Source organism: Phascolarctos cinereus, unplaced genomic scaffold (assembly GCF_003287225.1).
Source record: "Phascolarctos cinereus isolate Bilbo 61053 unplaced genomic scaffold, phaCin_HiC Scaffold_5;HRSCAF=322, whole genome shotgun sequence".
NCBI classification, from domain to species: domain Eukaryota; kingdom Metazoa; phylum Chordata; class Mammalia; order Diprotodontia; family Phascolarctidae; genus Phascolarctos; species Phascolarctos cinereus.
Window position 1 is genome coordinate 43448319 of NW_027555958.1, and position 22189 is coordinate 43470507.

General features: G+C 48.7%; 1 protein-coding gene and 1 long non-coding RNA gene across 5 annotated transcripts; one reads left to right on the forward strand and one right to left on the reverse strand.

Annotated features, from left to right (window-relative positions):
- Positions 1-58: 58 nt before the first annotated feature.
- ZNF687 (zinc finger protein 687) lies at positions 59-10788 on the reverse strand. 4 transcript variants are annotated; one of them, XM_021005013.2, is made up of 9 exons: positions 10530-10788; positions 3770-5844; positions 3297-3475; positions 2694-2870; positions 2417-2579; positions 1857-2192; positions 1569-1681; positions 1343-1475; positions 59-1153 (listed from the first exon to the last, which is right to left on the reverse strand). In XM_021005013.2, the coding sequence occupies exons 2-9, from the start codon at positions 5822-5824 to the stop codon at positions 662-664; spliced, it is 3648 nt and encodes a 1215-aa protein (XP_020860672.1). In that variant the 5' UTR covers positions 5825-5844; positions 10530-10788; the 3' UTR covers positions 59-661. The 4 variants fall into 4 exon arrangements, with proteins under 4 accessions (XP_020860672.1, XP_020860662.1, XP_020860667.1 ...); XM_021005003.2 differs by lacking the exon at positions 10530-10788 and adding an exon at positions 10151-10494; XM_021005008.2 differs by lacking the exon at positions 10530-10788 and adding an exon at positions 9917-10086.
- On the forward strand, positions 9927-12386 carry LOC144457501 (uncharacterized). Its single transcript, XR_013486847.1, has 2 exons — positions 9927-10008; positions 12083-12386. It is a non-coding gene; the product is annotated as an uncharacterized LOC144457501 (long non-coding RNA).
- The last annotated feature ends 9803 nt before the right edge of the window (positions 12387-22189 follow it).

Consider the following 22189-nt stretch of genomic DNA (forward strand, 5'->3'; position numbering starts at 1 on the left):
AAGCCCTGTCCCCTCCCTGCCAAGCCCAAGGCGCATAAAGCAGACGCTGGAATCAGGATTAAACCACTAGCAGTTTTAATGGGCTGAGTGCTCCCCTCCCTTCTCATTGTTAATATTATTAATTATTCTTATTACTACAAGAATAAAGGATTCCTGAGTACCTACCCCTTCTTCCCTCCCTGGTCCCCACCAGCCTCCCGTGGAGTTTCTGAAAAAAGAGAAGTGAAAGGCACTGTGGGGGCTGGGGGCAGGCCCAGAGGAGGGGGGGAGGGTCACCTCTCCTGGTGCCTAAGATTGGGGTTAGGAAGAAAGGTTAGGAGTATCTGTATGGTCATCATCCATCCCCGGGCCTTGGGATACCAGGTACACCTCCAAAACCAACCCTCCCCAACCCCCAACTACACTAATGGCCTGAAGGGGTGATGATTAGTGTTGGGCTGGAAAATGGGAAAAGAAAAGGTCCTATCTAGGACCCAGGTGCCAAACCCAATATGGGGCAAGGGAGATAGGAATGACTACAGTCCCTTATGAAGGGGGGGGCGGGGAATGGGATTCCCTTCCCACCTGGGCATGAAGGAAACAGCAGCAGGGGAACCCCTGGTTCCATCCGAACCACCCCTAAAGCTCCAGGGCCCCCTCTGCTTCCTGCAGGGGGTGTGACCTAGCTGTCTCCATTGCCTCCCTGCCGAGCACGGATGAACGCCATGCCGTGGGTTCGAAAATGTGTCTTGAGGTTGAGTGGGCTATCAAAGCCTTTGCCACAGACTTTACAGGCCAGAGGACCCCCTGAAGCAGGCAGGGGCGAGTCTCCCCCTTCAGGCTCCAGCCCTGACTGGGGAGGCGCCTCCTCCACAGCCCCGACTCCCCCACCAGTAAGCCCTCCACATCGTCTCTTCTTATGGCTGATGAAGCGATGTCTGCTGAGGGAGCTGGGCGACGCAAAGCAGAGGCCACAGTCCCGACATTGGGAGGCCCCATCATCACCCCGAAGCCCTCCCGTATGACCCTGTTCAGCCCCAGTCACGGTCCGGTAGCGCGAGGACATCCGGCCACTGGCCCCAGGTCCTGCGCGGAGGGGCTTGGCTGGTGGCGTGGTGCTGTCTGGCTCCTCACTGCAGGAGTCTGAGGATGGGCGGCGCTTACGCCCAGAACCCTGGAGGAGCCAGGGAAACAGGTCAGTGGGAAGAGTGACCACACACCTCTTCAGGCTAGCTCCAGGCCATTTCTGGGTGCCCTTCCCTCATCTGTCCACCTAGCCCATCTCCATCCTCGCCCTCACATGTTGGATCCCATCTCCCAGGACCTGGGGGTTCAGCCCACCCTCTGACTAACCCCTCAGTACCTGGGCACCACCCCGTGCAAGCCCAGCCGCCAGACTCGGGGACTGGGCGCCCAGCCGCAGCCTGTGTCGGACTTGGACGTGCTTCTCCAAGATCAGCCGGCTACTGAAAGTGCGCTTTCCCTCTGTGCAGTACCTGGGTGGACAGAGCGAGGGGACCCACGTGGGATCTCCTGCGAGGGGAAAAGGGAGGCACAGGGAGCTCACTGCTGGACGACGAGGCAGTTACCTGCAGGGGTAGACACGCTTGATGCCCTCGTGGTTGACCCTGACATGGCGCCTCAGGCTGGGGGCAGAGCAAAAGGAACGCTCACAAAGTCTGCATGGAAACTTTTTCACTGACTGGAGAGAGGTGGAAGGAGAGGGGCGGTCAGGGTGAGAGACCCCAGTGTGGATGAAGCTCCAGGGGTTGCGCCATCCACCTTTTCATTAGCAATTGGGGCCACCCCACCCCAATTCATCTTCCCCACCACCACCTCTTCTAGCCCAGGCCTCCCAGGTGCCACTGCCCCCTCACCTTGCCATGTTCCTTCTTCATGTGGGCCACATACTCGTCTTGTTCAGGAAACCAGGAGTGGCACAGGCCGCAGGTCCAGCCCCCAAGCCCCCCACCCCGTCCCCTGCTGCCCCTGTTGCCCCGCGGTTCACGTTGGGACCTCTTAGCTGGTTGGGGGGGCTCAGGGGAACTAGGGGGTTCCTCTTCTTCTGAAGAGGAAGACGACTCCTCCGTGGGAGGGCCTGCCCTACCCCGAGACAGAGCCAATTCCTCAGGTTCAGGCTTAGGGGTGAGCAGGGTACCCCCAGTCCCTTTCCCCCCAGCTTCCTCTCCCAGCCGCCCAGCCTGATGGCTGTTCTGTGGGAGGGAGAGAAGGGAGGGTAGTCACCATGAGTGGGATGGGAGGGGAAGAGGAGCTTCTCTATGGCTTACCCCCCTCCCTTCATTTTCCCACAACCCCCATTTCCTAAATGTTCCATCCCCAGACATATTTCAGCATGGAGTCTCCCACCCCCCTACAATTCCAGCCTCACCCCCCCCCAGCCCTTCTCAAGGGGTTCAACTAGAGTGCCCAAGGCCACCTTGAGATGTTCCAACATGGTCCTCTTCTGAGCAAAAAGTAAGGGGCAGGAGGGGCACTTGAAGACACTGACACGCTGGGGCAGCAGATGCTGGTCAAAGTGTGAGGAGAGGAGAGGCTTGTGGGTGAAGACCGTGTCACACATGGCGCACTTGTAGATCAGCCTACGGAGGGGGGAGGGGCAGGGAGAGGTCAGGATGGGACCGAGGCTCCTCCCTGGGGGTTGGCGCCTCTCTCTTCCTCCCACCCTCCAAACTTCCAGCTCCCTGGGGTCTCACTTGGCTTCCTGGGCGCTGAAGCCAGGGTGCTGGGTGTAGAGGTGTGCATGAGCACTGGGTGCAGACTTGAAAGCCATGGGACAGATGGGGCACTTGTGGAAAACTTCGCAGTGTGATGTCTGGATGTGGGACTTGATGGAGTTCACCCCACCAAACACCACTGAACAGCTTGGGCACCTGGGGGAAAGGGCCATGGTGAGCAGTGGGGGGCAGGGTACATCCCAAACCCTCCGGCATCTCTGGCCCACAGTACCATTTTCAGGCTCCTATGCAATCTGGATTCTGAGGGAAAAGGAATCTGGTCCTCTAGGAGAGTACTAGTACTAAGAGAGAGACAGGAGTGTGAGAACATAAGGAGGAGGAGAAAAGAAGTGGCAGGAGGGCCACGGGCTGGAGAAGGAATTCTAAGTGGGCAGAGGGCACAGGTCTGGGACGAGGACTGGGCCAGGGAAGCCTCCAGAAGGACCCTCTCCACATATCCACAGGAAACTGAGGGACAGGGAAGGGGCTGCCGCTACAGCCAACAGAAGCTCCAGCAAGCTTTCCCAGAGGCCTTCAGAGGGCAAGGTAGGGACAGCCAGAAGTCAGAGAGCCGGTGGGCACCTGTATCCAACACGACGGGAGAAGTGTAGACAGGTTTCCCGAAGGTGGGCTTGGAAGCTGGCCAGCAAGAAGTTTCCCCCACACTCAGGGCAGACGTGGGGGGGGCGGCTCCTGTGCATGCGCTGGTGGGCATTCAGACTGCAGCGATTGGGAAGCATCATGGGACAAGTTGAACACACCTGGAAAGGGTGGGCGAAGGTGATCCAGAGGGCACCAGAGATTTCCCCAGACTGCAAGGTTAACACTGACTGCAATACTACCCACGCTAGAGATCATGCTAAAACCCTGCCCACATCCCAGGCTACAGAAGTTTCTCCCTACCAGGCTTGGGCCTCCCATCTAGCGTCTTGACCCGGTCCTTCAAAATCTCCCCTCCCCATAGCGTTTTCCCAGCCCTGCCAAGTCAGAACCAACCGGTCCCCTCACCCCATTTCCTGTCCATGCTCCCTCTCCCTGGGAGAAGGTTGACTCACGTTGCTGGCAACCCCGGGAGCAGGGGGTCCGGCCTGCTGGAAGTGAGTGGCCATCCCGGCCTTGTCTCGACACTGCTCCTTACACTCGAGGCAGCGAAAGCAGGTGTAAGTAAAGGTAGGAGCAGAGGCTGGCGGCAGCTCGGCCGACTCCAGTGACACCAGGGACTCAGTAGCCCCCTCCCCTTTGCCTGGAGTAAGTGGGGGCAGGGGAGCCACGGGGGGCGCAGCCACGGGCACCAGAGGCGTGATGTCTGGCTGTCCAACCATCTGGTCCAGAGCCACAGGCCGCATGACAAGATGGGAGCACTGCATGACCAGCCCTCTGTCCTTGTGTTCGCGGGCATGCAGCAGCAGGCTGCACTTGTTGAAGAAGACGAGGCGGCGGGCACAGTGGTTGCAGGTGACCTCAATCCGCATGCTGCGGCGGTCATAGTGTCTGGCCAGGCTCTTCTCCAAGGAGAAGGCGTCCCCACATTCTAGGCAGCGATACCCAGAAGGAGGCAGAGCCAGCCCCGCCTCTGCCGGTGGGCACAGATTGGGTCGATATGCTGGCAGCAAGTTCTTGCTGTTGAGGACCTTGTTGAAAGCCTCCACCAGCCCAGACTGGGTCCGAGAGATCACCGTGCCCCCGGCCCCTGTGGGCCTCGAGGGCTGCACCATCACCACAGAGGCACCGTTGACCTTCTGGCCCCCGCTCCCCGATGCCACCCTCCCCTCAGATTTGGGCAGGGTCTGGGGTGACAAGCCAAGTGCATTTTTGGCCACAGCCTTGGGGGGGGCCGAAGCAGGCAGGACCACGGCCTTACGGGCCACATTGGCTGCCATCAGCATAGCAGTGCTGGCGTTCTGGATGGTAGCTACTGGAAGCACTGTGCCCTTGAGCCTGGTGCCATCCCCTAGCTGGACACTCACCACTTTGGGGCTCTCGGGGACCTTGGGGAGGCCAGCCTCAGCCGGGAGGGCACCTTCAGTTGGGGGGACAGCAGCAGGAAGGGGATCAGGGTCTGAAGGGACGCGTGTCACTGTTCTTGTGATATTGCCACAGGATGTTTTAATAGTTTTGATACGAACTCTGAGAGGTCGGGAGGAGCTGGAAGAGGCTGGGGAGTCATTGCTGTCCTCATCAGCTGCCTCAGCTCCACTTGAAGGGCTCTGAGGGCTATCAGGGGCAGACTTGTCAGCTGTCCCCTCATCTTCTTCCTCTTCATCTCTTGGTGGACTGGTGCCCAGTGGCTTTGGGGAGCTGGGAGGGTTTCCTGAGGCTGGCAATGACTTAAAAAAAGGGGCCCCACCCACCTGGGGGGGTGGACTGCTAGGAAGGATGCCCACCTCTTTGGGGCTGGAGGCCATAGCAGACCTGCCTGAGCCAGAAGGATGAAGGGGGCTGTCACTGCCTGGCTCTGTGGTTCCTGAGGGTCGGGAAGAATCAGGTGGCAGCAGAGAAGGACCATTTTCATGGCTCAATTCAAAAGGGGTAGAGAAAGAGGGTGAGGTCAGGGCCCCCTCTCGGGATGATGGGGCAGAAGGAGGCAAGGTGCCTGAGTCCCGGGGCTCAGGCTCAAAATGTGCAAAGAAGTCCAAGGAAGGTTTCCCTTCCCCTGCTTTGTCTTTCCAACTCTCTCCTTTGGGAGGAACTGGAGAGCAGGCAGCTCCTGAGGGGGGTGGCTCAGGGCCCCCAAAACCATTTTGTAGTTGTCGGGGCCCCACAGGCCCTTCCTTGGGCCCTGGGCCTGTTCGGGCTCCATCCCCACCTGGACCACCACCCACAGAATCAGGCTGTTCCGGGCATACAGTGTTTTTGACAATAACGCTGACAGCAGAGATGTCTGGATGGGGAAGGCTATGGTCAGAAGGCTGGCCTGGAACCGCTGGCCCATCTCCAGCCACCCCAGGTCCTTCCCCAGAAGATACCCCACCACTGGGTTCTGCCTTCCCTTGGGCCCCAGGCCCCTCACTTTCCTCAGGCCCTGAATGTATGGCCTCATTAGCATCAATATCAGGAATGTCAAAGGCAGCAAGGAGGTCATCAAAGTCTGGGGTCTTCATGTCCCCCATAGTGGGGGTGGGACCTACACCTGGGGAAAGAGGGAATAAGAGGGAGGAATTGAGTCTTCAGGGAGGTGGGACATCTTCCTTTTAATTCCCCATCCTTTCCCCCCCTCTTTAGCCTTTAAGAACCCTCAGACTGGACAATGAAATACAACAATCATTTATTAAGGACCTATTGTGTGCAGAGTTCTGTGGTCGGCACCATGGACAATACAAGGTTTAGATCAAACACAAGTTCTGCTCTCAAGGAGCTTACAGTCTAGTAGGAGGGACAAGACAACAACTCAGACAGCTATAATACACAATACTGCATAAGGGGAGGCAACTGTGGTACAGTGGTACAGAACACTGTCTCTGGAGTGAGAGCAGTGGGGCTCAAATCTTTCCTGATGCTTACTTCCTGGTTACTTAGGGAAGTCACTAACCTCCAGGAGCCTCAGTTTCCTCATCTGTAAAATGATGGGATTGGACCAAACAACCTCGGAGATCTCTTCCAGGGCTACATCTATGAGCTTATAAGGGAATTATAAAACAATATCCTAAGGGCTGAGTGAAAAGGTAGTGACCCACACGGCAGGGCAGGGAAGGCTCAGGCTCTAAATATGTATATGGATCCATCAGGAGATGAAAGGGAGGGCAGGCATTTCCGGGAGAGGAAGGGAGGGAAGCATGGAGCTGACATGGATTTAACTGAAGCACACAACAGAGAGTGAAGGGAAAGACAGGACAGAAGGTTGGAAAAGGAGAATGAGGCCAGACTGTGGATGGATTTGGAATGCTGACCAGTTTAAATATGACTTGATAAGCAAAAGGAAACCATGGAAGAGTTTTATCAAGAGTAGAACAGCCATCTCTTAAGAAAAATGATTCTGAGAGAACCTCAGGAAATTCTATAAAGGCAAGAAATACAAGCACCTGGACCCAAGAAGACCGGTGCCATGCACCCCAGGCTTAATAAGCACGAGGAAAGCCTGAAAAGCAAAAAACAACAGAAGGAATGCCTGTATCCCCTTCAGAAATCTGCTGTTAAGGCATAATTTGTTAAGGTGCTCAATAAAGACAAATTGTTATTTAAAAAAAAAAGAAAGAAAAAATGTTTCTGCCAGCAGAATGAAGAATGGAAATGGAGTCAGGAAGATAATGAGGAGGTTACCAAAAGAGACCAGGTAATTGGTAATGACAGCCTGTACTAGCTTGACATCAGTGGGGGGAGCAGGGATCCCAACTATTAGGGAGGCTGAGTTAACACGACTTAGTAACTACTTGAAGATGAGACACATGACCCCCACCAGAACCTTAAGGATCCAAGCAGGGGAAAGTCCAAAAGAGCTGCTGGGTAAGGATGGTGGAGAAGGAAGGATATGAAGCGATGGCAGAAAAAGGAAGCCAGATAAAGAGATGGTGACTGGTGTGGGCACGTATGTGCATAGTAGGAAGGGTCTTGAGGAATTCAGACAGTTTACAGAGGGCTGAAATCAGATGAGGCTTTAGATACAGACATGGGCCCTGTCCTTGAAGTGACTCCATCACTCTGCTCAGTACCAGCAAAGAAAAACAATTAATCAATAACTGTTGATGCAGATGCTGATCTAGGCTAAAGGTTGGCCACAGGATCAATTAAGGTCATCTGTGGGTCAAAGGAAGCCTACAGAGATGAGGAAAGCAACTGGGCCAAGTGGTCAAAGCAACAGGCTGGGACACAAGTTGCAACCTCATCACAAGTTTCACTTGGCCTCAGCTTCACCACCTATATAAAAGGTAGAGAATGATTCCAACTCCCTACAGGGCTGTTTTGGGAATAAAATCAAATAAAAATTGGAAAGTGCTACACAAAGAATACGATACCTTATCAAATTCAGATCAAATAAGGATATCTTATATCTGCTAAGGATTAGGATGAATGGGGCAATGAAAATCAGAGGTTGGGACCATTTCAGACCATCCATAGTTACCCCATAAATTCAAATCTGGGCCAACTGGGATGATTCTTATCAACTAGAAAGGAATATAAAGTGATCAATGTGAAAAATGGACTCAGGAAGACAGAGATACAGAGAGATTAGGAGAGAGACCCAGAGACAATGACAGCAGATCTGGTCACAAAAGGCCCAGCTCTGGGCTTCTCAGTCACAAACACCTGCTGCTCAGTTCCCCAGTCTTCCCTAGAGTGGCAAACTTCCCTTAGCCAGCCCCTCCTTTCTTGTTCATATTTCTCCTTTCTTCCCAGGCTGAGGGACCAAGATGCATAGGAGAACTTAATGGTGACACCTCCCCTAAGAAACTACTCTAGGATGTAAGAGGGGGCCAGAGGAGGGGCAGGACCCCACCTTAGGCTGCCAAGGTAAAAAGCTTCTCACAAATAGGCACACATCCAATCACCATCCTGGTGGCAACCAATTCCATTGAAACCCAGTCCCAGTTCCTCACTCTGCCCAAAGCCTTAACTATAGAAGTCACTTTCAGAATCTTACCCCATTCCACCCCCATAAAAAGAAAAAAGAGGGAAAGAATTGAAGTTTGGGCAGTGTCTCCAAAAACAAGGCTGAGAGAGGGAGTCTCTACCTCCACAAATCCCCTCCCCCTTCTCTTCTCTCAAGATGCCTTTGGTTCTCCAGGGGCCATTTCCCTCACCTGTCCCCAGCCCCAGGATGGTAACTGGAGACAATCTCTGCAGGTGGAGCAACTAGGTACTAGGGACCTTTGGGAGCAAATGGAGGGGGAAGGGGGGAACCCTATCCACCTCCAGGCAAAATGGGGAATCCTCTCTCATTCTTCAGCAAAATTTAGCTGAGATCCAAGTGGCCCCTTGCTTTCGTCTTTGCTGGAAGCTCTCAGAAGAGCGGCCCGGCTGTTTCTCCTGGGGGCCCCCAGATTTCTCCTTTGGGCTGGGATAAGTGACTGATGGTGAGGTGGCCGGTGGAAAAGAGGAATGTCTGACTATCGAGGGTACGGTAAAGACCAGCTCCCCACCCTCTCTTCATTCACACACCCGTCTCCACAACTGGTTTGTTGCTCAGGCTAGGTTTCTGAGGTCATCTGATAGCAATCCACACACATCAAAAGGCAGAAGAAGCCTGGAACTCAAGAATGGAAGTGCTTTCCTGCCTCCAAGTCTCCAGGTTTTTTGCTGCCCACCCCCCTCAGTTCCTCCTTCTGTTCTTGCCCAAAAGCCAAAGGAGAAGGCTGAACAGGAAGAGGTTCAGCTCAGGCCCTAGCTCTCGGCCCACTCTGAGCATGTGGGGGGAGGGGAGGGGTAGAAATGGAAGGGGAAGGAGTGCTCCACTTTCCACGGGCTCCCACTGCCTGGTACTGAGGGTGAGGTAGGGCAGGGGAGGGACGGGAGGTGGCCAGCGCACGCTAGGCGATTAGGCTGCAGACTAGCTGGGCAGCAGGCGGAATTAAGTCTCTGCCATCTGCTGAGGCACAGGGTTAGAGGAGTGCAGCGAGGCAGGGCAGGGAACGGGTCCAAGGACGTGGAAAGGCGAAAGAGGAAACTGAGGCTGCAAGACGGGGGCGGGGGGCACTCGAGGCCCTCCGCACAAGCTGCCAATTAGGGTCTCCGAGAGCTAACTTGCAGCAGCAACGGCTCGCGCCCCGGGGGTGTCCCACCCCCCTCCTCTCCTTTGCAGGAGTTTAAACGCCGGTCCTCGGGGTCGCCTGTAATTGACCACAGTCCGGGTCTCCTGGGGCCAGCTCGGACCCCGTCCCGGCTCCCGCGCTCCAGACTCTCCCGGGGCCCCCAGGGATGGGGTGGGGTGGGGTGCGGGTGGGGTGGGGCGGGGCCCCAGGACATCAGCTTCCCTGGGAGGCGCGAGCAGGGGTGGGGAAGGGGGGAAGGGAGGGGAGGGGAAAGGGCTGACCCGCAGGCCTCAAATCAAGCCTTTAAACCCGGGCCCCGGCGTATCTTACGGGGCGGGCATCGGGGGGGTCGGGAGGGAAGGGAGGGCTGCTGGTCCGCGACTCCTTCTCCCCCGGGGCGCAGGCACCATGTTGGGTCGTGCTCCCTCGCGGCCTCCCCGGACCCGGTCGCCGCCCTGGGCCAGAGGCTAGGGGAAGGGGGGCCGGCACCGAGGTGCCTCCGGTCCCCCGGGTATTTACCTGGCTTGCTGGGAGCACGGTTCTGCCGGGGGTTCACCCACCCCAAGCCGGACCCAGGTGGGCGGCGGCGGCGGCGGAGCAGCATCCTTACGGTACAGATTTCCACCCCCAATCCCCCCGACGCCTCCCCCCGAGAGAGGGGGGATTTACCCAAGTGGGGGAGGGGAGGGTATTTACCCGCCCCCAAGGAGGGGGCGGGGCCGGGGGGCGGGTATTTACTCGGGGCGGGCTTACTTGTTCCGGTCCCGGGCCAGGCTGACACTATGCGGTCTTTGCCCAGCTCCTGCAGCCGCCGCTGCCGCCGCCTTCCCCGCTGCCTCCGTTTCTCACCGCGGCTACTTCCTGCTTCTCCACTGTAAAGCTTTTCCCCCTCCCTCAGCCCTTTCGGCGCTCCTGGCCTGAGCCGCCTGCTCCTGCACTCGCCATTGGGTGTCACACCCGTCGTTCGCGTTCTAGCCCCGCCCATAACTAGATGCTACTGGCTTCAGCTGACGTCGCTCTGGACGAGGTCCCCGCTCTCTTCCAATCCTCATTGGGCCGGGGGCCTCGTCACTCAGAGAACCCCGCTCGCTATTGGTCGTTATCCTGAAGGAAACCTGCCCACCCCTCTTACCTGAGCTTCTTAAAGTTCATTGGCGGAAGCTCCAGTCGCTTACTAACTGCCCGGCCTGATTCCCTCTTTCTCGATTGGAGTAGATTACTCTCCGACGTCCCTCCGTTCTCCTAAAGCCCATTGGCCTGTCTTCATGTATGCAAATATGAAAGAGTATTCAGTTTCTATTTGATGGAGGCTTGGAGAAGGAGGGACAGCTCCTCCTTGACTCTGAGAGAGACCCGGATAGGAAATACCCTGTCCACGCTAGTTTCTCATTACAAACGACCTCTGCGACTGTACGCCGCGCCATGACATTATGGCGACGTCACTACGTCACCTGTCGTCATGACAGGTTCTGGGGTTGGGCAGTGCCAGTTTTTCTTGTAGTGTGGTGACGTCACACCAAACTACACGTGGTCTAGGGATGTTCCCACAGCCTCCCTTTCCTCGCCTTTCCTTTCTTCCTATGACGTTGTGGGGGGAAGAGGCGGGGAACACGTGGAGTGTGGCTTGCCTTGGGTGTCCAGTGACCATCTTAACCTGCCCTTTATGGCCCCCTTGTGGTCTCTGGGTAGCCTCTTGGCCTCCTCTGAGAAGCCTTCCCCGACCGCCCACCTTGAGTCTCCCCCACTTAATTACTGCTCCTTAATTACCTATGGGTACTATAGGGTTTGGGGGTGAATTTAACCTAGAGACATAATGAAATCTCCCCTTTTGGGCAAGAAGAAACTGAGGGACAGAAAAAGGAATTGAATTTGACCATCAAAATGCACGCTTGTCACCATCACTGATACCACACAATAAGGTGCCTATAGCCCTCCAAGAAACGATTAGGGGAGGGGTCCCCCAGGGGAAACAAAGCCCTTGCCCTCAAAGGGCTTACAGTCTGATTGAGGAGACAAGCGCATAAACCCACAGAAGGTAGCATATGGTGAAGAGCAAACCCAAGGTTTAGAGGCTTAGACAATTACGACTGTTAAGAGTTCAGGAGAGACCTAGACAGGACTTGTGTTGGCCAGGAAGACTCTGAGCGGCTGATTGGGCTTGACACCTGGTTTTAAAGTAAGACCTGGGTTTGAATTCCACCTTGGCTCTAAGTAGTTGTAACTCAGGGCTAAGTAAATTAAGCTAAATGAGTCTCAGTTTCCTCCTATCTGAAGTGGACTGTGATACCCCCAGTATTTACCTCACAGAATTGTCCCATGAGATAATGTATTTATGTAAAGTGCCTTACAGAAGGCATTGTGCCAGGTAGGAGGAGGAAGAGAAGAGGAAGGGAGAATGTCACCTTTCAGGAAGAAAAAATGTGGAAAAGAGAGCCAAAAGCAGGGATGTGCATCTCATGTTTAAAGGGCAGAGAAGAGACCTGTTAAGCGAGAGGAAAGGGGAATTGTTAAAACTGCAGAGAGATTGTGGAAGATCCTTGAAGCCAGGAAAGATAACTGGTCTTTATCATATAGGCAATGAGAAGCCATCACGTGTTTTTTTTGCAGAAGGGAGCTTGAGGTGTACAGAACAGTTTTTGGCTACTTCCTGTGGATTTGTGACAGCCTGGCTTTCATTCCTTGCAGTATGTTTTGGAGAATTGTGTAAAAGAAGTTATATATTCAGAAATCAATACCAGACCACAGAGAAAACACATCACGAATACAGTTTCATCTATCCAGAGAAAAGACTTTATAAACGTCACAAATTGCGAATTGTAATAATTTCATCATGAAGTGGAAATTGCTGCATTCCAACCCATCTGGATGATTTCCTAATATGTTCTTAATACTATTGAATAATTCAGGGTTTAGAGCAGGGGTTCTTAACCTGGGGCCTTTTTTAATTTAATAACTATGAATATAATAAATTCATTTCTTTCCTTTGTAATTCTATGTGTTTCATTTCATGCATTTAAGAATATTGTTCTGAAAAGGAGGCATCCATAAATGGCACCAGACCTTCAAAGGGATCCATGATACAAAGAAGGTTAAGAGCCTCTGTGTTAGGGTAAAGCCTAAACTGGTCCGGATTGTATTTATAAATCCAAGAAGGGGAAGGGGAAGGCATTTATTAAGTACACACTATGTACATTTTACTGTGTGCCAGGCACTGTGCCTTTATACATTTTATAAATATCATTTCATTTGAGATGCACAACAACCCTGGGAAGTAGGTGCTGTTATTGTCCCTATTTTACAGTTGAGGAAACTGAGGCAGAGAACTGTTAAATGACTTTCTCAGAGGGTCAAACAATTAGGAAGCAACTGAAGCCTAAATTGAAGTTTGGTCTTCCTGACTCCAGGCCAGTGGTTCTATCCACTGTGCCACTTAACTATGGATGAAAAGAGTATGGATGGATGGTATGATGGAAGGAGCATTAGAGGGGCAGTAGGTGGCTCACTGGATAGAGCACCGGCCCTGAAGTTAGGAGGACCTGAGTTCAAATCCGGCCTCAGACCAAACACTTCACACTTACTAGCTGTGTGACCCTGGGCAAGTCACTTAACCCCAATTGCCTAAAAAAAAAGAAAGTGCATTAGAGTTCTCATTCTGAAATCAAGCTGTATGGCTGATTTTCCACCCTGCTTCAGATAATTCTGGAAACTTCTGATGTTAACTCAGATTCAAATAAAAAGTGGCCCACAATAGGAGCAGACCTTTTTCCTCCTCTGAGAAGCCTTCCCTGACCACCAATCTTGAATCTCTCCCAGTCCCCTATCTCTCCTGAGCTCCTGGGCCACTTACTGAATGAAGTACATTCAGTACAGCACTGGAACAACAAAATATTCATTCAGGTTAGAAATATGCATTAAAGCCATGGAAAGCAATCACCACTAACATTCTCAGTAAATAAATCTCATACCCCCTCCCCAAAAGTAGTGTAGAATTTCAACTCCTTTAAATAATCCTAATTCCAAGAGGGAAGTTTTTTTACATAAAGTCTCTCTGTAGCTGAAATGAGAAGTTGTAAAATGAATTGAATATAGAATCCACATTTCTGCTTAGATGGCAGCTGGTCTTAGTATCTCTCTGTACCTAGTATGACTCCTTGCTTTGTGGAGCTTCAAGCAAGGGTGCTCCAGGACTACTGTGTTCCTGGATGCCTATCTTCTCCATGACCTCCTTGAAAATGATGGTCCAGGACAGCTAGATGGCACAGTGGATAGAGCACCAGCCCTGGATTCGGGAAGACCTGAGTTCAAATGTGGCCTCAGACACTTGACACTTACTAGCAGTGTGACTCTGTGCAAGTTGCTTCACCCTATTGTTTTGCAGGAAAAAAAATGATGTCTCTAATCCACCCTTATTCTCTAGACCCAGTTATCCTGGGAAAAATAGTACTTTCACTATTACATCCAAATAGAGGTTAGGGTCTTTTAAGCTATTTTACCTGAAGCAGATCTACTCTTAATCACACCTTCTACAGGAAGCCTTTCCCAATCCTTTTTAATTCTAGTGCTTTCCCTCTATTGATTATTTCTATTTACCCTATATATAGCTTGTTTGCTTGTTGTCTCTTGTCTCAGAACTCAGAACTCCTGACTCAGAAGTCAGGAAGACTGAGTTTCTTGAGGGCAGAGGAATGACGGTCTTTTGCCTTCCTTTATATCCCCAGTGCTTAGCACAGTTCCTGACACATAGTAAGTGCTTAATTGTTGACTGACTGAAAAAATGATATACCTAAAGCACAAGGTCTGAACATATTCAAAAAGCCTATCCTATTGCCCTAGGATAAAATGTAAACCCCTCTGGCACTAAAGTTCCTTCACAATCTGATGCTGTTTCCAGGCAGATTATAAATTATTCCTCCTCACACACTCTCACCTAACTGGTCTTCTTAACTTTTCCCCATACTTGAGATTCCATAGCCTGCTTCCATGACCGACTGTCCCCCATGCCTTGAATGATCTCTCCCTTGTCAATAGCCAGTCCCAGTCTCTCTGAGCTTCAGTCTTGCTTCCTCAAATGTTCATTAGACATTTCAGACCTAATGTCCTAGAGACATCTTAAACTCAATTGTCCAAAACAGAACTCATTCTCTTTTCCCCAAAAAACTCCACCCTTCTACCAATCTTTCCTTTTTCTGTCAAAGGCACCACCATTCCCTTCTTTCAGTCTCCCAGACACACTCAGAGCATTATTCTCAACTCCTCATTCTCTTCGCTTCACATATACAATCTGTTACCAAATATTTTCATCTTTTTTTTTACTTAATAGTATTTTATTTTTTCCAATTGCACGTAAAGATAGTTTTCAACATTCATTTTTGTAAGATTTTGAGTTCCAAATTTTTCTCTCCCTCCCTTCCTTTCCCCTTCCCCAAAACAGCAAACAATCTAATATAGGTTATACGTGTACAATCATGTTGAACATTTCCACATTAGTCATGTTGTGAAAGAAGAATCAGAACAAAAGGGGAAAACTACAAGAAAAAAAAATGAAAATAGTATGTTTTGATCTGCTTTCAGACTTTCTCTGGATGTGGATAACATTTTCCATCAGGAGTCTTTTGGAATTATCTTGGATTACTGAGAAAACTTAAGTCTGTCACAGTTGATCATTGCCCAGCGTTGCTGTGACTATGTCCCATGTTCTCCTGGTTCTGCTCACTTCACTTAGCATCAGTTCATATAAGTCTTTCAAGGTTTTTCTGAAATCCACCTGCTCATCATTTCTTATATAGCACAATAGCATTCCATTATATTCATATACCACCACTTGTTCAGCCATTCCCCAGTTGATGGGCATTCCCTCAATTTCCAATTCTTTGCTACCACAAAAAAGGGCTGCTATAAATATTTTTGTTCATGTGGGTCCTTTTCCCTTTCTTACAATCTCTTCGAGGTATAGACCTAGAGGTGGTATTGCTGGGTCAAAGGGTATACACAGTTTTATAGCCCTTTGGGCATAGTTCCAAATTGCTCTCCAGGATGGTTGGATTAATCCACAACTCCACCAACACATTAGTGTTCCAATTTTCGCACATCTTCTCCAACATTTCTCATTTTCCTTTTCTGTCATATTAGCCAATCTGATAGGTGTGAGTTGGTACCTCAGAGTTGTTTTCATTTGCATTTCTCTAATCAATATTGTCACTTCCACCTCTTACCACTTCTCGCCTATATTATTACAGTAGTCTCCCAACTGGTCTCCCTGCCTCATCTCTCCCCACTCCAGTTCATCCTACACGCTATTGCCAAATTGATTTTCCTAAAACACAGATCTGACCATGTTGTAACTCCCTACTCAGTAAACTCTACCAGTTCCCATTTACTTCCCCTCTAAGATTAAAATATAAATTCATCTCTTTAGTGTTTGACGTTCTTCATGACCTGACCTCTGTCTATCTCTCCAGCCTTCTTGTACATTACTCTCCCTCTCACATTCTGTGATCCAGTCAAACTGTCCTTCTCTGAGTTCCTCATACCAACTCTTAATACTGGGTTAAATGTACTTCCTCCTCACTTGCTTCTCAAAAAACCTTTCTTCCTTCAAGATACTGCTCAAATACAGGCTTCTATATAAAACCTTTCCTGTACTAATTGCTAGTACTCTTCCTCCCAAACTGCCTTGTATTTAACTACTTTATATTTATTTCTTTTCATTTTCTTTATGTTTACTCTGGGCATAAGTTTGCTTCAGGGAAAAGCAGTTGCTGAATTGTCTGACTCAGAATGATGAGACCGTAGTCACTCATTTGCACGTGACAAGTAATAGAACATCGGAGCAAATGGAGAATATAGTCTGTTTCTGGGACTTGCATAGGAAGAATCAAAAGAATTAGAGAATTTTTAGGTTAATATCTGGGCAAATATGGACACCAAAACTGCTCTAAGATTGTGGGACAAATGTAATTTACCCAAATGTAGACAGAAGATGAGAATTTGATTACTAACCATAAGCTAAGGAAGAATCCACTACTAACCTATAAAAGATTATAGAAGAAGAGAGTGAGGCCAAAGAACAGATTTCAGAACTGGGTCAAAGAGAGCACCGTCTCTGCCCTATCCCTTGTTACCAGGAAGACTGTTTTGGTTGTCCAGTAAGAGGCTGGAATGCTCTCTATTGCCACCTGCTGCCGAGAAGAATGAGGAGTAGAGAGAATGTGCTCTGTTCCCCCAAAATATGGTTTATTGCTGAGAAAAAGAAAAAGTCAGAAGATGATTCTCTGCATTATCACCTGTTGTTATTGTTGACAGCTGGAGAAAGAAAAGAAGAATCTTGCAAAGGAGCAGAGTTGGAGAAGCTTTTGCCAATTTTAGGACTAATAATGAAGCATTATTTCACCTCCTGATAGAGAGAGGTAAAGGACTCTAAGTTCAGAATGAGACTTTTTGGGGGAGAATATGGCTAATGAGGAAATTTGTTTTGCTTGACTATATATGTTTGTAACAGGAAGAAATAAAAGATTGAGTGTTAGTGACTGGTTTGACCATGGAAATACATTAGTGGAGGCTCAAGCAATAGTGTGAGAGTAGTGGGAATAGCTTGGTGGGAATCATGACCTACAGGGTTACCCCTAGGACAGTGAGAGTTTGGGTAGTAGCTTTGTGGACAACCTCTTGGGAAGCACCCCAACTCCTAAAGAGGGTGCAGGTGGGATGAGCAAGCCAGCTCCAACCCAGGGAAAAAGGGCTCCTAAGGAGAGCTGAGGGTTGGTGCCACATTTGTAGTCAATATATGGACATACACTTGTTTTCTATCCATTAGACTGTAAGTTCCTTGAGAATAAGACTTTTTCATTATTTGTATTTGTGTTCTCAGCACCTAGTACAGTGCCTGGCACAGAGTAAGCTTTGAAAAACTACTTGTTTGTTGGAACCCCTATCTTCCTATAAGGCATAGCTCAAGTGCCATCTCCTTCGAAAGGACTTTCCTGATTTCTCCTGGTTGTTAGTCCCCACACATATGCATCACTTTGTATTCATTTTGTTTGTATCTTGTATTTATCTTGTAGGGCCTTGAGGTCAGAGACAGTCTTGCTTTTGTGTTTTTATTTTCAGTGCCTAGCACAGTGCCTGGCACATAGTAGGTGTTTTTAAATTTAGAGCTGGAAGGGACCTCAGAGATAATCTTGCTAACTCTTTCATTTTACAGACAAGAAACGGAGGCCCAAGTGTATATAGGCTTCAAGTGAATTTGGGTCCTGCTATTCCAAAGCCAGCATTCTTTTCACTATATGCTCCCTTTATTTGTTGATTGATTGATTGAAGAGTCAATAACTAATGTGATTTTTCATTTATCATAGACAATATCAATCTAAAATGTACATGCTTTACTATACCTTCATTTTAATGTCTTTAGTATATGATATTCAGAGCTTCTATAAATTTGGCAACATTATTGTTTTTGTTACTAAAATAAATTATTTTAATATGCTTACATGCACATTAGCTTTTGTTTCTCCCTTGTCATACTGATGATTTACTAATGACACTGTTTCTATTGGTAATAAAATTATAAGTAGATTGAGTTTGGACCTATCGGCAGATTATATGTCTGCTAAGGACCAGACTAATTTCCTGACAGCCTCATCACCAAATACTGACTGGAAGGCAATGAAGGTTTCAGCCTCCAACAACTCAAGAAACTTTCAACTAAGTCACGGGAAGAAAACAACCTACATCACCAGAAGGAGTACTCTTGTTCATTCAGTCAAATTATAGATCTTTCAAAGAATTAAAGTACAATTTAGATTTAAGTAAAAGAAAGATACTGGCACCAATAAAACTTCATACAATAAATAATAATGTAACCCAAGCCCCGACCCCTTACAGTAACATATAGAGAATTAATGAAAATTAATTAGAAGACCCTTGGGAGCAGAAATCAAATCCTTGGTTATCAGCTAGCATTATACCTCAGCAATACCCACAAGATAACTGGTATACTGACACAGCCTTTAAAGAAATGTGGGGGCAGCTAGGTGGCGAAGTGGATAGAGCACCAGCCCTGAAGTTAGGAGGACCTGAGTTCAAATCTGGCCTCACACCAGACACTTGACACTAGCTGTGTGACCCTGGGCAAGTCACTTAACCCCAATTGCCTTAAAAAAAGTGTGAAAGGGTTTGGGGACACTGAGAAGACATGGTTGAAAGTGTTGCAGTGTAAGAGGTTGAGAGGTTGTGACCCCTCAAAGACTGAAGTACACGATGGGTCGAATGGAATGAATTCACTGACTCAAGCATTCTTTAAGTCAAGGTAGCAAAGTTTATTGTTATGCTTTTCAGTGGGCAAGGATTCCTAAGGATCCTGTGAGAGACTGAGAATGCAGCTAGGGTTTATATGGAAAAAGGGCATGGGAAAAGAATGCCAGGAACACTGATGAGGTAATCCAAAGGTGCAGGTGTCTTCAGAGGCTATGGATGGGAAAGTACAGGGAGTATACCAGACAGGGAGGGAGATGACAGAGGTATGGATCTTTGGAGTCTGGCAGGAGGAGGAGTCCTTGGCTGGCCAAGGACAAAACTCCTTGGGCTGGGCGAGGCACCCCTCTCCCTCTGTCTTGATGAGAGAATGCTCTGCAACAAGGGAAAGCTTTCTCACAAGACAGGATCTTAGGAATTGGGAGGCTTCCAGAGACATGATCTGAGGGCTGGGGCCTGAGCAGCCCAGCGCTCTCTCACCAGCTTTGTGTAGCTGCACCAGGGAGAGATAAGGGTCGTGCTGAGGCCCATGCATGAATAACTGCTAGGCACAGTGTCCTTGGGCTGGGGAGAAACTGTCAGGGATAGTGTTTCTGAGGCTAGGGCGAAATTGGGGTACAAGTACAAGCACCCAAGCACCACATCAAAAGGATGGTAGAAAGTAGTCAAAAAAGAATTAACTTCTCACACACAGGCAGTAGGTCAAATTAAGCTGAGGCCTAGAAAACTATATGATGCATATCAACCCCTCACTTTACAGATAGGGAAACAAATTCAAAGAAACAAAGAGACTTGTCCACAGATAGTAAGTGTTCAAACCCAGGTCATTTGACTTTAAAGTCACGGGATCTTTCCAGTGTATCACTCTTCTCCTTTGCCATCAAATTCCTAGGAAGAATTATTTACAACACTGCTTCCATTTTCTCACTTGCTCACTTCTCATCCATCTCCTGGATATCATATCAGTATCTCAAATTCAACAGCATAATCTTCCTCTCTAAAATCCATCCCTACTACAAATGTTCCTATTTCTGATGTCACCACCCTCCCAGTAACGCTGGCTCATAAGTTTGGAGCCATTCTTGAATCCAAGAGAATGGAATGGCATGAGAAAAAAAAAGCCAAGGGAAGAAGAGGCAAAGGATATAACCAGGATTAGAGACAGTGGGAAAAACAAGGATATAATCAGATCACTGAAGGGGGCAGAATACACAAGACTCATTACCATAATCTTCAAACCTAGCAGGAGGAGGCAGGGAAATGACAATGCAGATATGAGAGGTGCTTGGACCCCAATTTCTCCCTAGCCTCAGAAACACTATCCCTGGCAGTTTCTCCCCAGCCCAAAGACACTATGCCTAGCAATTACTCATGAGTAGGCCCCAGCAAGACCCTTATCTCTCTCCCTGGTGCAGTTCCAAACAGCACCTGAAGGAATTATTAGTTTGAACTGGCTTTGCACTGGGTCATAAAGACATTCTTACCCACTGGACTATCTATACTACCGCCCTACCTCATTATTTACATCCTGGGTTCCTCATTATCTGTATTTTAGACCTAAGACATATGTATACTCCTTACATCTATCTTGTCAAACAAGGCATTGATTGGTGGCAGACTGGACAACTCTCAGTTACCCTGAACTCTAGTTAACTTAGTGACTTAGCAGGCCTAAAACCACACCTCCATGTGGCCCCCCCCTTGTGGGCTTTTCTTAGTGAACTCTGGGTAAAATGGCTGTGCAGTAGGTACAAGAAGTGTATGTTCCTTTAAGAACTGACCACTCCTTAACCACTCCCTGATCCCACCCTGAATCACCTAGTTAGCATATTTGGCACATGTTTTATTGTATTTTATCCTATATAAACTTTAACTGTACCCCTCTAAGATTGCAGGTTCCTTAAGAATCCTTGCCCGATGAAAAGCTTAACAATAAGCTTTTTGCCAACTTGACTTAAAGAATGCTTGAGCCTGTGAATTCATTCCAGATGACCCCATCCTGTACTCCAGTCTTTGAGGGATCTCAACCTCTCAAACCACAACACCACCAAGGCTATCATGCCAAGATCTTGGTCATTTCTTCAGTTCTTCCATACTGGGTATCTGGATGGTTCTATACAATAACTAAGCAGAAGAGGGTGTTTTATAGGAAAACTAAGATATTAACTAGGTAGCACAGTAGATAGAGCACTGGCCTTGGAGTCAGGAAGATTCATCTTCCTAAGTTCAAATCTGGCCTCAGGCACTTACTATCTGTATGACCCTGGACAAGTCACTTAACCATGTTTGCCTCAGTTTCCTCATCTGTAAAATGAGCTGGAGAAGGTAATTGCAAACTACTCCAGTGTCTTCACCAAGAAAACCCCAAAGGGATCAAGAACAGTTAGACGTGACTGAAAAATGGCTGAACAACAAAAATATTCAAGGCATAGTGTAAATGGGAGGTGTAGACTGGCATTATATATTATATAATATAATAGACATTATATTACATATAATGGTATGTTAAAACTGTTAACTAGCTCACATGCACCACATTAACTGAATTTTGGCCTGCATTAAATGCAATCTGGTATCATTTTTTAATTAAAATTAAATCAAATTTCACATTAATCACATTAACAGCTGCATATACAAATTTTGGAATCATCTGCATTAAAGTACTCGAGCCCATGGGAACTTATGAATAGGCTACATAGAGAGAAAAGAAGGCAGTCCAGGATAAGAGCCTCATAGGCAGAATATGAATGATGATTCAGCAAAAAAGATTGAGAAATAATAGTCAGGCAAGTAGGAAGAGAGCCCAAGGAGTGGGGAAGATGAAAGAAGACACAGTACCGAAGAAGGGGGAATGTTCTACAGTGTCAAAAGCTACAGAGCCCAAGAAGAACAAGGACTGAGAAAAGGCCATTGAATTTAATAATTAAAAAAAATCTTTGGTAAGCTTGGAGAGCACTTTAATAGGGTTGCAAAGGATTGAAAAGTGAGTAGGAGGAGAGAAATTGGACACTAGGCACGGAGACAGTTTTTTCTATGACTTTGATTATGAGAGAGAATCAAGACCCATATGGGCTAATAGTTTGAGGGAACTGCTGGGTCAAGGGAAAATTAATTAATTAATTAATTAAGAATCTCCTCCTCCTCCTTTCAAGGAATTTACATTCTGCTGTGTATGTGCATGCACACACACACACACACACACACACACACACACACACACACATACACATATTCATTACATGTCCTTCCTCCACTCAAAATGTTTCAAGACAAGTCAAATGTTTCTTTGACCATGCAGGAGCTTTGGGCCTTCCAATCTTCCACTGGATGCAGGACATCTCCTGAGGAAAGGCAGCGAGGGGCTGGGCAGGTTGTCTACCATCTGCCCCAAAGCAACAATTTCCATCGGTGCCAGCATGAGACAATGTTGACCTCTTGGTGCCAGCCCGATCTCCCAATCAGGATGTGGAGAACCTCTACTGCAAAGAGAAGCAAACTTCCCTTTGACCTGAGGCCTTCGATCTCCTGCTATGCCCTTTTCTG